At 56.0% G+C, this 13794-nt stretch overlaps 1 protein-coding gene across 3 annotated transcripts; it reads left to right on the top strand.

Annotated features, from left to right (window-relative positions):
• Positions 1–2795: 2795 nt before the first annotated feature.
• Tpra1 (transmembrane protein adipocyte associated 1) lies at positions 2796–12839 on the top strand. Of its 3 annotated transcripts, none has more exons than XM_038320513.1 (12): positions 2796–3102; positions 6580–6701; positions 8371–8502; positions 8688–8820; positions 9874–9960; positions 10111–10183; positions 10297–10376; positions 10737–10823; positions 10957–10987; positions 11135–11237; positions 11355–11435; positions 12266–12839. In XM_038320513.1, the coding sequence occupies exons 3-12, from the start codon at positions 8387–8389 to the stop codon at positions 12528–12530; spliced, it is 1056 nt and encodes a 351-aa protein (XP_038176441.1). In that variant the 5' UTR covers positions 2796–3102; positions 6580–6701; positions 8371–8386; the 3' UTR covers positions 12531–12839. The 3 variants fall into 3 exon arrangements, with proteins under 3 accessions (XP_038176441.1, XP_038176440.1, XP_038176439.1); XM_038320512.1 differs by having other exon boundaries at positions 2797–3102; positions 10927–10987; XM_038320511.1 differs by having other exon boundaries at positions 2800–3102; positions 10737–10847; positions 10927–10987.
• Positions 12840–13794: the final 955 nt, after the last annotated feature.

Raw genomic sequence — 13794 nt, 5'->3', positions numbered from 1 at the left:
AGTCGTACTTGGCTGGGGTGGCAAAGGTGCAGGAAGGGAGTTCCAGGTGGGGAGGATGTGATGTGTGAAGCAGTGGAGTGCAGGTTGGAGGGTATAAGGGACACTTGGTTCACAACTTGTGATGCCCAGGAAGGGGTGGGAGAGCTCAGATCACAGATATGCAGTCTGTCTAGGAGTTGGAGCTGTGTTCTGACACGAGGTCACCTGGAAGGGGGTGGGGCGTGGAAGCCAGGTGGCGTGAACCAGTAGCTGCCACCTGTTGAGGCGGGCAGAGACAGGCTGGAAGCTTGCAGTGAGGGGGCTGCTGCTGTCCCTGTAGCCCTAGACAGCTGGGTCTCACCAGGATGGGGTTTCCGCTGTAGGTACAGCATGAAGAGTTCAGAGTAGGGCTGAGGAAGGACAGGCAGAAGCTCAGAAGGTGGGAGCTGCAGGCCTCAGAGTACAGGAGATACCCCTAGTGTAAAGGATGTGGCTTAGGGAGGTGGGTTAGTAGCATGGTCTCTGAGACAGGAGCCCACAGCCCTTTACCTGCTGGAGGTCTCCCCCAAAGCTGGAAGCCACTGTGCTAATTGGAGCCACGCAGGTAACAGCAGCAACCACCAGTGTGGAAGATGCCTGCATCTAGATGACAGAGACTCCAAAGACAGGTAGAGGGCACATTATGCCATCATAATAGGATCTGGTTTTTGAAAAGATGACCGAGTCTGCCCTAGGCCACTAGACCCCTAAAGCTCCAATGAAGGCAAGCCCTCAGTTTTTCAGCTCTCTCCCCCCCCTCCCTGTACAGTCTCATCGGTTACCACTTGCCTGCCCCTCCATGCCCGCCCATCCTTACTAGCAGGATGTCATGGACAAGATAAACCAGAGCCACATTCCGCAGAGTCCAAGTGGCCTGGGCCCTGCCAGACCCTGTGACAGCAGAGGATAGTGGAGTCACCACAGGCCCAGAAGGCCCCTGAAGCTGGGTTATCCCCTTCCCTTAATGGGGACGGAAAGAGGCGTGGTTTGTAATTTTAAAGAGCAGAGCAGCGCTGAGTGAGACAAGCATAGGGAGGGGCCCAGTGCCCCAGCGTGCTTTAGGTTCTCAGGACGGGCACAGCTCTTCACGCCCTGTACCGGTGCAATCCAGGAACTGGGAGGTCCCCATTCGTGTGGCTTTCTGGATGCCACACTGTCCTGTGTGTAAGGGACACTGCAGCAGAGGAGCCACTGCACTGCTGCCAGAGGGAAGAGGGCATTTGACGGCCTTGGTTACTCCACAAATGACATAAAATCTCCTAGACACCTACACACGGAGCTCAGAATTCCAGAGTATGAAGTACAGAATAACACCACATTGTTCTTGTTTTCCTGAGACACTGTCTTGTTATAGAGCCCTGGTTGGCCTCAAACTTGAGGCACTTTTCCTGTCTCAGCCTCTCAAAAGCTGGGATTACAGGCAGGTAATCCCACCACACCCTGTATGCCTACTGTCACTGATAATGGTGGTGGCGGTGACAACAGGCTGGTGTGGGGGGTGTGCTCAGCAGTTACAAACATGTACTGTCTTTGCAGAAACCCTGAGTCCAATTCTTGTGGCCTTTCTCCCTGTAAGTATATCACAGTGGTGCCCTGACCCCTGGAGGTCAGGGAGAGTCTAGGGCATGTTTTTGTCATTATTCCTAAGGGTACTATACTCTTTTGGCAGGAATTTGAGAACTCTGGTGATTTTTCTCTGCCAGTGTGGCTGTGACAGCTACTGTAGGCAGGCACAGCCGGCTTCTCCGGCTAAGACCAGAATTGACAGTGGACCTAATCTGGAAGTCTCAGGGAACATTCCAGTCCCACTGTGCTGTCCTGGGCGATCCTGGGATCCTATAATAAACAGGTGCTTACACCTTCGGGCAGCACTGAGTCACCCCTCAAGGTAAGGTGCTGCTGGGACACACTATGGGCTGGGTTCTGGGCCACCGGATGCCTGAGAAGGGGCGAGCATGTCAATATCATCACTTGAGGGAGAGACCCGGATGTGAGAAGCCATACCTGAGATTCTGAGGATGCAGACAGATGCCCTCCATGGGGGGGGGGGGGGGGGGGGGGGGGGGGGGCACAAGCTTGAATATATACAGGGAGGCGTGGCTGGCTCAAGTTACCAAGTTGCTCAAGATGGGCAGGAGGTGGCCTGAAATGAGGCCAGGCCTCCAAGTTGCCCTGGGGGTGTCGCACAGGGCCGTGGGAGGTGGCAGTCAGGGAAGGCGTCCCTCTGGAAGGCACCTGCCTACGCATGAGATCTGGCGTGTCCACTTCCTAGTCTGATGGCTTTGGACACATTCCTTAACCCCTTCAAGAAACATCATCAAGTTCCCGCTGCAAAACACGACTAATAGCACCCAGCCTTCAGGGTGACTGGTGCCAGGGCCTGGAGCCCTGTAAACGCGAGGTCCCTTTGAAGTGGACAAGAACAAGGCGTCCGAGGAAGGGCCGCCCTCTCTTCCCTCCTTCCTGGTCCAGGTGACCAGAGGTCACTTTTGCGGGGCACGGGTCCCCAAGGCTCCACCTTTGGAGGGGGAGGGAGAACCGGTCGGAGGACAAGAGCTGACCGCAGAAAAATGCGGGACAAAGGCAGAGCGTGCTCGGTGCGCTGTCCTGAAACGTTTTAGGGGTGAGCGGTGAAGAGATTCTCTTCCCGGTAGAAGTTTCACCCACACTTTTCTTGGGGCAACTACAGGCTTTCTGCAGACCCTTTAAGAGCTCCGCGGGCCGTCCCGCCCTCTGAGGAATTCTATTGGCCTGTTTCCCTCTGGGCGGGAGTCCGTTACGATTGGCTGCTGGAGGCTGGGGGCGGGGCTGAGTGCCACAAACAGGGGTCGTGACTGTTTTCGGAGCTTTGCCTGGACGAAAAACACCAGCCTAGGCGCCTGGCAGTCGCTGCTGCCGGGGAGAGCCAGGGGAGTCCTGCGGTCCTGCGGTGCTGCGGGTCCGGCGGGTCCTGCGCGCTGGCGGCGTCCGGCCACCCGCGACCGACCTGAGTAGAACCTCAGCCGCGGCTCTTGCGCGACGCTCCCCGGCTCTCTCTGCCCTCCGGGGGTCGGAGTCCCGCGGCCTGCGCAGCCCCGCTCTCAGGTAAGGGCTGCGGGGTCTTCTCCTGCTGCGCCAAGCTAACCGGAGGCCCAGCCTCGCTCCTTTCTCGGACTCGGGCCTACCGTCCCCCTCCAGTCCCTGTGCCACTAGGGGTGCAGGCGCAGGACAGCCTTTGGGAAGTTTCTAGGGACCCTAGCTGTCAGGACTAGACCCTGTGTGGAGCTGGACACCGGCAACTCCAGGTGCTGCCCGAGCTCAGCTGCAGCCGGAAAGGACAGCCGGGGCTCTGCCTCTGCCTCCCTGGCCTTGCGGAAGGAAGGGATAACTCCTCTCAGCTCCGTAAGGAGGAAGGGATTGTGGGGTATGGGACACTGACCCCCAATTCTTGTCCTGCTCGGTTGGTTGCGTTGGACTGGAAATTTGTGCGCGTGGTAGCATTTTGTTGAGCTCTTACTCTGTGCGGTTTCTATTTCAGGGGGTTGGGTCTTGAGGCCTAGGACAGACAGACAGAGACCATGTAAATACATCCGCTGCCGATGGAGGCCTAGTGCAGTAAACAGCATACCGAAGAGCTGGGTGGTGGTGGAGGGATTGGGAGCTGGAGGCAGGAGGATCATAAGTTCAAGACCTGCCTTGGCTACACACTGAGTTGGAGGCTAGCCTGGGCCCAATGATACCCTGTCTTACAAACAAAAACAAAAAACAACCCAACATAGTGAAAGAACACCCAGGTGGGCTAGAGATGCAGATGCCCACCTGGAGGGGGAGGCAAACACAGAGTCAAGTGATGAGGTCAAACCTGGGGAAGATAAGCACAAAGGCCCCTGAGGTAGGTGAGACAGAAGTTGGTGGGAAGAGAAGGGCAAGAAGGATTGGCAGGGAGCAGGTCACCAGGACCATCCCATCTTCCTGGTGGCCACAGGGCCCCTTAGGACAGAGTCTCTTCTCTATCACCAAGGCTGACAGCTGCAGGAGAGGCACTGGACTTAGCCTCTATCTTCTGGAGATTTCCCATGCTGCTCTGCTGCTAGATTTAGAGGCTCAGCAGCCTGGGAGGGAAGGGAGGGAAGCAAGTGTTTGGGGCTGCTTGCACTGCTACCCTCCCGCTGGGTAGGGGTTCCATATAAGAGCTCAGAAGGTGTAGGCAAGCCTATTGCACAGATGGGAAAGACAAGCTCTCTCAGCCTTTGCCAGGGCAGGGAGAGAAGGCCCTTGGGGAGGCTTGGGAGGGTCAGAGTAAGTCCCACCTAAGGCCCAGCAGGCTAGCCATAGAGAGTGGGAGGAAGGAGAGGCCTGAGCCGTGGGCAGGAGCTTGGCCTCTGGGAATGCTCTGAGGTCAGAACTGCCCTCTCAGGTTCACAGGTGGAAGAAACTGCCTCAGTTCCCTGGTTCCCAGAGGCCTGGACTCCCCCATAATCCTCTGCTACTCCTTCAAGATGTCGCTGCCCTTCTCTGTCTCCGTCAGCCCTCTCTCCTTCCTCTTTTTCCTGGTGGGCCAGCTCCTTTCACTTCCTGTCACTGCACATGCCGGGAGGTCTGGGGAAGGAGGAGCCCTGGGTCCCAGGACAGGGCCAGGGTCTGTGGCTCCGCTGGGCCATGCCTGCCCTTCCTTCCTTTACAGGGACCCTGATGGCGCTTGCCCAGTGTTCTTAGGAGGGAAGCACAGGGCGCCGAGCGTGTGCACTGGAAGTGTGATCTAATGTGTTTGTTATCATCACTTCGGTTATTTTAGGAGCACAATCATCATGGCAAGGGCAGAAGTGCAGTGTGGTTGACTGCTTCCCAGCCTCAGGGCTGCTGGAGCAGGAATATTCTGGGTTGGGAGTTTGGCCTGGCAGCTGATGGGGCTCTGCCTACTCCGCAATGTCCGCTCACTTGTTCAGGTAGAGATGCTTACCAGAGGGACTGCTAGGTAGAGAACTGGCCAGGTTGCCAGGCTAGAGTGGATAGCTAGACTGCACTATCTACTATAGTGCAGCAGGTGGCCACACCTCTGAGCATCGTGGCTCCCAGGGCTGGGTTCCCAATCCACACAGGGGGTAGCTGACACCTCTGGTCTTCCTTCCCTGCATAGCTGCTAGACCTTCTAAGGGCACCTGGATTCATGGACAGACCCCTACCCTCATCCAGCATCCATTCCTTCAACCTGTAGGAAAGTCATCTCTGACCTGTGTCTTCTGTAGACATTTTCATAGCTTGCCTCATTTTGACTATCACAGCAACCCTGCTAGGTAGCTATGTTTGTCCCTGTGACACACAGGAGGGAAGTGACTCACCCAAGGTCACACAGCAAGTAGGAGGCAGGGCCAAGAATGCCATCCTAGCTTGGCTTGCCAATTCCATAACCTCCAGAAGCTGGGAACAAGGCCTGGGGACAAAGACCTGTTGTCACCCTAGCTGTTAGGCTGAAGCAGGAGAATCCCAGGTTCAAGGCGGGGCAGCATAGGGATACCCTGTCTTAAAAGGAAGATAGGGATGTAGGTCAGTGGTTCAGTTCTTGCCTAGCATGGCATTCAGCCTTCAGCAATGCAGAATAAAGAAATAAACATCTGCTGTGTGGGGGGAATTGAGAGGTAAAACTCAAACACCGTGAAGGTGAAGGGGATTTGGGAGCCTTACGGCTGGGAAAGATGGGTATCATGTGGGTGAACCCAGAGGTTCTCTCTGCATCCACCTTGTGGCTCTGCCCTTTGCTAGCTCTCTCTCCAGAGCTCCAGCCCAAAGTCACAGTTTCCTGCTGATCTCAGCAGGGAAGGTTTTCACTGGCCAGGGTGCGAGGGGTGTCTGGTTGGCCAGGCTTGGACACACTTACATTTCCTGACATTTGTGCTGTGTGGAGTTTACCACATGAAACCCCTGGACACCGCAGGAGTGCTGAGCTCCCTTGGGAAAGTGGGGCATTCATGCTGGCTGACCCCTCTCCCCTTCGCGGACCTTCCCACTCTAGAAGGTTACAGTACCTCCTCCTGTCTCACTTATGTTCCCCTCACCCGCCCACAGGAAATGGGACCCTGTCACCTCTTTGGAAAGACCTTTTCAGTAGTTGGAGAGAGAAATTCCATTGCCTGTAGGAGTGCTACTCCATCCGATCCAGCCCTGCTAACCTTGTTGATCTCTGCCCAGCTGCCCCAACAGCCCTAGCTGCCCAGCCTATTCTTTTTGGTCTTAGACCAAGTCCAATCCTACCTCAGGGCTTTTGTATTTGCTGTCCTCTCCACGGAATGCTCTTCATCCAGAGTGTTTTCCCCCAAGGCTGACTACTCAGTCACATACATATTGACTGAACCCCGACCTAAATCAGCCTTCTCATGATCTCTGGAATTCAGCCTTAGCTGTGAAGCAAGGCATGCTAACTAGATAGGAGGCCGTTCCATCTCGTTTGTCAGTCTGGGAGCAGTGTCGGGTGTGCATGGGGGACCCACAAAACATCTTCCTTGCTAGTTTTTTACTTCAATACATGCTTTTATCTAATGGTCTAACGTGGCTGCTCTTGTTCCCACCATCACATCCGTATTCCAGCCAATAGGAAGGAAGAAGAGCACAACCTGAAACTGGCGAGTCACACTCCGCTGGTGTCCACGTGGCCAGCCCCTCCTGCACGGGAAGCTGGGAAAAACAGACTGAAATCCAGGGTTCTGCTGGTAAGAAGTGTGGATACGGGGACTTCCCTCTCTGTACTGTGTTTCTGTCACTGTGTCCCACTCCGCTGTCTTCTCAGTGCTTGTCTCCAGTGGAAGTTTGCTTTTTATGTCCCTGGGGGAAGACCTCAGGAGGCTAGGCCCTGTCCCTGTCACATCTGAGCAACCCAGTGAGTTGCTGGGTATAACAGACACATGCCTGGTCAGATCTGCTGGGCATGCAGATGGGCACACGAGTGGAGGATAGCGCTCTGTTCACCTTTGCCGTGATCAGGACTGGGGAGAAGACAGCTTCTTTTGGGGGTGTCTACTAGGAACCAGGTACATACTTACCTCCTTAGTCTCCCCATCAGCAAGCTGGAGGTGTAACAAATCAAAGCCAGGGCCCGGCCTGTTGTAGAGAAGATTGGGGGCTCCGAGCACAGGGGGTTTTCTGTCCCTTCAGGAGAGGTAGCACTAGAATGTAAGGGCCTAAAGCTGAAAATGTCCCTGAGTCCCCCAAGTCTCTTTCTGCTGCTGTCCATAGTTGTTGTTAGTGAACCCACAGGGGTGCCACACTCCTGGCCAATCCCACCACAGATAGGTTACCAGGCCACCCTTTCCTGTAAAAAGCTTTCGGAGCTTTTCTGTAGTATACATGTGTGTGCGCCCACGCCTGGGTGGAGTGCCTGGGGCTTAGTGTGCCACCACAGTCTACAAAGGCCATTCCAGCCATGGTTCTGTATTGGTCCCGTGTGGCACTATTGAGTCTGTATCCACCCACATCGCGTTTGGGAGGCTCATTCATTGTGCCAGCAGTTCAAGCTTATTACTGCCATCTTGTGGCCAAAGGCCGACATTGCTTCACCTATGTACATCCCCTGCCTGACTGCCGACTGGTTTGGATAGAGATTTCCTTCTTATCACTGACATATACTGCCACCCATGAGTTCCAGGGCTCAACTTTTCCTGCAGCCATCCCCAGACAATCCTCTCACTAAGATTCCTCATTTAGGGTTTTCTGCCCACTATTAGTCCCCTCCTTCCAGGGCATTCTAGGGACCCCAGATCCTTAACTCTCTGATGCTCCAAACTGAATGCCAGACTTTCCTGCCCAGGTGGCCACAAAGACTGGCCTTTGGGCTACTCTGGCCTTCAGCTTCTCCTGGTAGCCTAGCCTTCTCAGGTGACCCTCTTGGCCCTGTTTGTGCCGCTGTTCCAGGCCTAAGGACATCCTTGTGCTTCCGGTGTCCTCTCCACCTGTGTCTCCCTTTCCAGTGCAGCAGAGAGTTCCCCTGTGGACTTTAGCGGCTGTGTGGTTTCAGGTGCTGGGTGGGCTTTGCAAGGTGGAGTTGGGAGCCACGTCACTCAGCCATCTGAATACTGTCCTGCCGGGGGCAGTCTGCATCACCATGGCCTCCCCAAGAGAATACTGCTCTCAGTGCCTTTCCAGAGAGGACTGAAGCACCAGGAGAGCAAGCAGCAGGGGCAGGGTGGAGGCCAGACTCTGGGCACCTTCATCTCTGGAGACTGGAAGGACAATCCTGGCAGAGCCTGAGAGGAAGGACCGACCCCCGTCCAGCTTTCTCCTAGTGTGGCCTGCGCTCTGCACCTACCACTTTGGTTTTCCCTGGGTGCCTTGGAGGGAGGTGGGCCAGGGCCCTGTGCTCTGACTACACGGGCTTGTCTTCAGGGCCACTGCCGGTGGGATGGCCAGCCTGCAGGAGGCCAATGGAAGCACAGCGTGGCCACCGCCCGCAGCATCCAATATCAGTGAGCCCCACCAGTGCCTGCTGCTGCTGTACGAAGATATCGGCTCCTCCAGGTGGGTTCCTGGCCCACTGTGTGGACTGTGGGTGGACTGAGGGTGGACTGTGGGTGGACTGAGAGTGGACTGTGGGTGGACTGAGAGTGGACTGTGGGTGGACTGAGGGTGAACTGTCAGGGGTGCTATAGGCTGGGGGAACTGTACCGATCTCACCAGTGAGCCAGCTTCTGTGCCCTTGCCAGGGTCCGGTACTGGGACCTCCTGCTGCTCATTCCCAATGTGCTCTTCTTCATCTTCCTGCTCTGGAAGCTTCCCTTAGCTCGGGCCAAGATCCGTGTCACCTCCAGCCCCATTTTTATTACCTTCTACATCTTGGTGAGTTTCCTCCAATCAGTGACAAAGAGCCCATCTCTGATTTAAGTACAACAGGGAAATGGATGAATTGCCTCCGTAATGAAGCTAGCTTTAGGTATGACTGGGTCCAGGGGCTCTGCCTCTTGTTCTCTACTGCACTTGGTTCCCCCCACAGAGATGATGCCAAGGACAGCTGGGAACCCAGCTGACTTTTCCAGTTGCACTAGGGAGTCCCTCTTTCTGGCTATTAGGGGAGACCTAGCCTGCACTTTGATTGGCCCCCTAGGATCCCACATTCATGCCTGAGCCAATAACAGGCTAGCAAGGAAAGGGAAAGGTCAAGACAGGCCAGCAGCCCATGCTGATTGGGGGAGGCAAGAGATCTCTGTGGGAAACGGGGAACTGGTGCTAGAGGGGTGGGCTGAATGCTGGGAGAGGGAAGGTGTCCACAGCAGCCCTGCCCAGTCGTCCATCCTTCCCCCGTGTGCTGTCTTTGTAGCAGGTTTGCCTGAGGAGAGGGCCTCTAGTCCCAGCCTTTTCTGGGTCCCATGCATGCTGCTTTGGGGTTACTGAACAAGGTTGCATGTGAGGCAGGGTCTAAGGGTGACCTCCTTGGATATATCCCCTGTTCCAGGGTGTGGGCTTCTTTTCTCCATATGGAGAGGAGCCTGGTTGACTGGAATGCGACACTGAGACTCTGAGATGTCACCTGAGAGCTGAGTGTCCCTGGGTCCCTTTGGGGCCAGACTCTGAGCTTCCCACTGAAGACGGGTGGCGGTTATACAAAGAAACATGACTGTCACTCGCACAGGTCATAGAGCAGGAAAGCAGCAGAGTTAGGTCTGAGTCCCAGCTGCCTGGTGCTCTAACCACGGGGACCGATGGGGCTTTGGATGGGCAGTAGTGGAGTTTTCCATGCCTGAACCCTGTGCTGGAGCTTGTCTTCTTGTGTCCCGCTCTGACCCACTCTACCCCATCCCTTGTCTAGTTAAAACCTCTCTTTCTTGAGTGGATCTGCAGAAGCGAGGCCTTGTTGGTTCAGACACTACTCTCTCATCTTCTCTTGTCCTGCAGGTGTTTGTGGTAGCCCTGGTAGGCATTGCCAGGGCTGTGGTTTCTATGACAGTCAGTGCCTCTGATGCTGCAACGGTTGCTGACAAGGTGCGGGGCCAGGGGGTGGGGGTGGGCAGAGAGGCCAGCCTGGTGGAAGCTATGATGTGCCCTCTGTACCCTGGTCCTGTTGGAGAGACTTAGGGATGCCTGGCTGAGTACAGCCCACTGCCAGCTGACCCTGTGCCTCTCTGTGCCCAGATCCTGTGGGAGATCACCCGCTTCTTCCTGCTAGCCATTGAGCTGAGCGTGGTCATCCTGGGCCTTGCCTTTGGTATGTATGCTGCAGGGTTGTCCCCTAATGTGGGCCCACTCTCCCTACCCTTCCTGCAGTTGTCCGAAGACGGCTCTTAGGAGGAGGGGCTGACTCACCCCTGTGCCTTACAGGTCACCTAGAGAGCAAGTCCAGCATCAAGCGGGTACTGGCTATCACCACAGTACTGTCTCTGGCCTACTCAGTCACCCAGGTATGTGGTGGTGGTGGTGTCAAGGGTCATGTTTCCCAAGGAGTCATATGGACTAGGCAGGTCCAGCGGTCCCCTGGACACAGAGCGTAGGTGAGTCTAGGAAAGGCTAAGGAGTGTGTGAGAACGAGTGCCTAGTTGGGCCCCCTGAGGAATATGCTATGGGGCCTTTTGTAGACTGCGGAGGCTGCACCCTGAAGGCTTTGTTCACCAGGAACTCAGCCAGGGTCTGAGCTGCCCCTGGAGCTAGGTGGGTGGGCTTGGCTGGGGCAGGGCCTGGCGTGTTGGCGTGCCCTGGGCTCTGCAGGGGAAAGTCAAGAGGCTCCAGTGGAAGAACTGACCCGACCTCCTTGCCTACTGCAGGGAACTCTGGAGATCCTATACCCCGACTCCCATCTTTCGGCTGAGGATTTCAACATCTATGGCCATGGTGGCCGCCAGTTCTGGCTGGTCAGCTCTTGCTTCTTCTTCCTGGTGAGGTCTGGCGTGCTCCCTGGGGGCAGGTGAAGTAGCCTGGCCTGGCCCGGCCTCCCTGTCACCCCTATCTCTGCAGGTCTACTCACTGGTGGTAATTCTCCCCAAGACCCCACTGAAGGATCGTGTATCCCTGCCCTGTGAGTACCTGATGGAACAGAGGCATGAGGGCTCTAGCCTGCTCCCGGCCTGTAGCTGGGGATCCCTGGGGAGGGGAAGAACCCCAAGATTCGTACCTGGGCCCTAAAGGTAGGGTGGTTCAGAAGCTCATGACCCTTGCCCCCCAGCACGGAGGAGTTTCTACGTGTATGCAGGCATCCTGGCCACACTCAACTTGCTGCAGGGCTTGGGAAGTGCTCTGCTGTGCGCCGACATCATTGAAGGGCTCTGGTAAGAGGGTGCCCACCATGGGAGTGGGTTACGTATGGGGTCCCTTCTCCTTGGTTAAGGCACTGGGTCAGGGCAGGCCCACTGGCCTTGGCCATGCTGACCCACTCCCTGCCATAGCTGTGTGGACGCTACCACCTTCCTGTACTTCAGCTTCTTTGCACCGCTCATCTATGTGGCCTTCCTCCGTGGCTTCTTTGGGTGAGTGATGGCCAGACCTCTAATGTGGCTGAGCCTGCAGCGACTGTGTGCATGGCCAGGGAGGTGGGTGCACCGAGGGCACTGAGTGGCACCCTGGTGCATCTGTGTAGGTGCTTTCTCTGGGTATATGTAGCAAGCACAGACAGGCACTCTTCCCCAGAGACAGGGATCAGTTTAGCAATGCTGTTCTATTAGCAAGTACCTGCTGTGTGCTAGACTGTGCTGTAAGTAAGGCAGATGTGAGTGCACTCAGGGAGCCCGTACCTGGAAGGAGCTCTGGGAGTTCACAGTGAGCCCCAGTTGGAAGGAAGGTGTGCTGTGTGCATAGTTGTGGGGGGAACATCAGAGACTAGGATGCGAAGACAGGAACTGGCTCCCACCCAGGCCTGATCTGGTGGCGTTCAGGCAGGGTTTGCTCTCCTGTGAGGACTGGGATGGTCGACATGGACCATCTCTGGGAAGGCCTAGGGAGCCTAAGAGGTGAGGCTCTACTGGGCTTCTGCCTGCTCCCATGTGCTCAGGCTGCTGCTCTCCTGAGCCTCTTCTCGCTACCCTGAAGATGGTGACCAGGTCAGGAGTGGGCAGTCATGTGCTGCAGGCATGGGGGTCACACTTGGCCAGGATAGGTGAAGGCTTGGGTTTAGTGTATCGTCATCCGTGGGGGCTGACACGGCCATGGTGGGGAGATATTAAAGCTCTTGCCCTCTGTCTCAGGTGTGGGTGGGACCAGCTTCAGAGCAAATCTTGGTGAGCTCAAGGGCTCTTGTAGATGAGCTGTGGTTCTGTCTGCTCCTCCTGACGGCTGTGGCTCCTCTGTACTCTCTCACCAGCTCAGAGCCCAAGATCCTCTTCTCCTACAAATGCCAAGTGGATGAGGCTGAAGAGCCAGACGTGCACCTGCCGCAACCCTACGCAGTGGCCCGGCGCGAGGGCATGGAGTCTGCAGGGCCTGTGGGAGTCTCAGCAGCCAGCTACTCCAGCACACAGTTCGACTCCGCTGGAATGGCTTACTTAGATGACATTGCCTCCATGCCCTGCCACACAGGCAGCATCAACAGCACAGACAGCGAGCGATGGAAAGCCATCAATGCCTGAGTGCTGCTCTGAAGACCGATGGGCTCCCAGGTGGAGCAGAGTGCAGCTGAGGAACTCATGTGGATAGTAGCCCCGGGCAGGTGTGCCTGCACCCCAGGACACAGGCTTCTTCCTGTTCTTCACCCCCAGTTCCCCTTTGCCACCTGTGTTCCAGCTTGGAACCCCAGCCTTCCCAGCACTACATTCCTGCTGGGGATCCTACATGCCTATCCCCTGTCCCTTCCCCATAGCTCTCAGCCTCTTTAGCCTCAGGGCTGCAGTGTGTATATTTTCTTGATCTGTTTTTTAATAAAAGCAAAAGGAGTAGCAGGTGTGGGCCGGTGCTTTTCAGCAGCAGGGCCATACATGTGGCAGGGAGGCCCCCATCACGGATGTCCCCAGAGCTGGCTGCCAGGGCAGGGTGAGGGACAGGTCACTGTCACTTGTTGGGAGGAGACAAATGTGAAAAGAAGGGGGATCTGGGGAGCTGAGGTCTCCCTACCATGTTCAGCGCAGTATGGTGGAACCTGCAGTCCCTACCACCTCGGCTCCTTAAGCTGTCATCTGGGGCCACCCCTCTCCAGTTGTGTCACCTGTAAAGTAGGGGCAGAGAAACCCGTCTGTCTCTATGCCACCAGTCACCTGCCACAGACACTCATCCTAAGTCCCTGGAACTGCGTTGCTTGGTTGGTTTGACTGAGAGTATAACGGTGGAAGAGAGTGTGCTGGGAGCAAGCGGGCTGGCGTGGCGGCTCAGTGGTTAAGAGCACTGCCTGCTCCTGCAGAGGACCTGCATTTGATTCCCAGTGACTGAAAATCATCCATCACTCCAATCCCCAGGATCTGCCCTTTCCGACATCTTCAGGCACCAGGCACCTTGCAGACAAAACACCCATACACATAAAATCTCAAAACACTGCTGAACCTGTAGGATATTCTACAAGGCCTGGTGTGGAAGAAGGTTCAGTGTGCTTGGTGACCTCCAACTGTCCCTGAGGAGTCTGCCAAGGTCACAGCCTAGCCAAGTGGTCATCTCAGCTCAGCTGGGTCCCTACCTGCCCCAGTGGCTCTCCCTCAGGCCAGGAGGGTGCCGAGGACATGGCCCCTAACGTTGTCACGTGATAAGGCCTTTATGTAAGACCTCTTGGGACCCAGGCCCAGAAGGATAATGTTGGCCTGAGCATTGCGGATGACCTAGTATGGTCAGTGAGCTTCAGTCTTGGTGGTGAGGGGACAGACCAAAATGCTGCTGGGAGCTTCTTCCAAAGGGTACACCTATGTGCCC

Source organism: Arvicola amphibius, chromosome 2 (assembly GCF_903992535.2).
Source record: "Arvicola amphibius chromosome 2, mArvAmp1.2, whole genome shotgun sequence".
Taxonomy (NCBI): domain Eukaryota; kingdom Metazoa; phylum Chordata; class Mammalia; order Rodentia; family Cricetidae; genus Arvicola; species Arvicola amphibius.
This window is presented reverse-complemented; position numbering and strand designations above follow the sequence as displayed.

Coding starts and splice junctions, on each gene's coding strand:
- Tpra1 (XM_038320511.1), top strand. CDS start 8,387: ATGGCCAGCCTGCAGGAGGCCAATGGAAGCACAGCGTGGCCACCGCCC. Junction 10,184..10,296: donor CATCCTGGGCCTTGCCTTTG/GTATGTATGCTG, acceptor TGTGCCTTACAG/GTCACCTAGAGAGCAAGTCC. Junction 10,988..11,134: donor GGATCGTGTATCCCTGCCCT/GTGAGTACCTGA, acceptor CTTGCCCCCCAG/CACGGAGGAGTTTCTACGTG.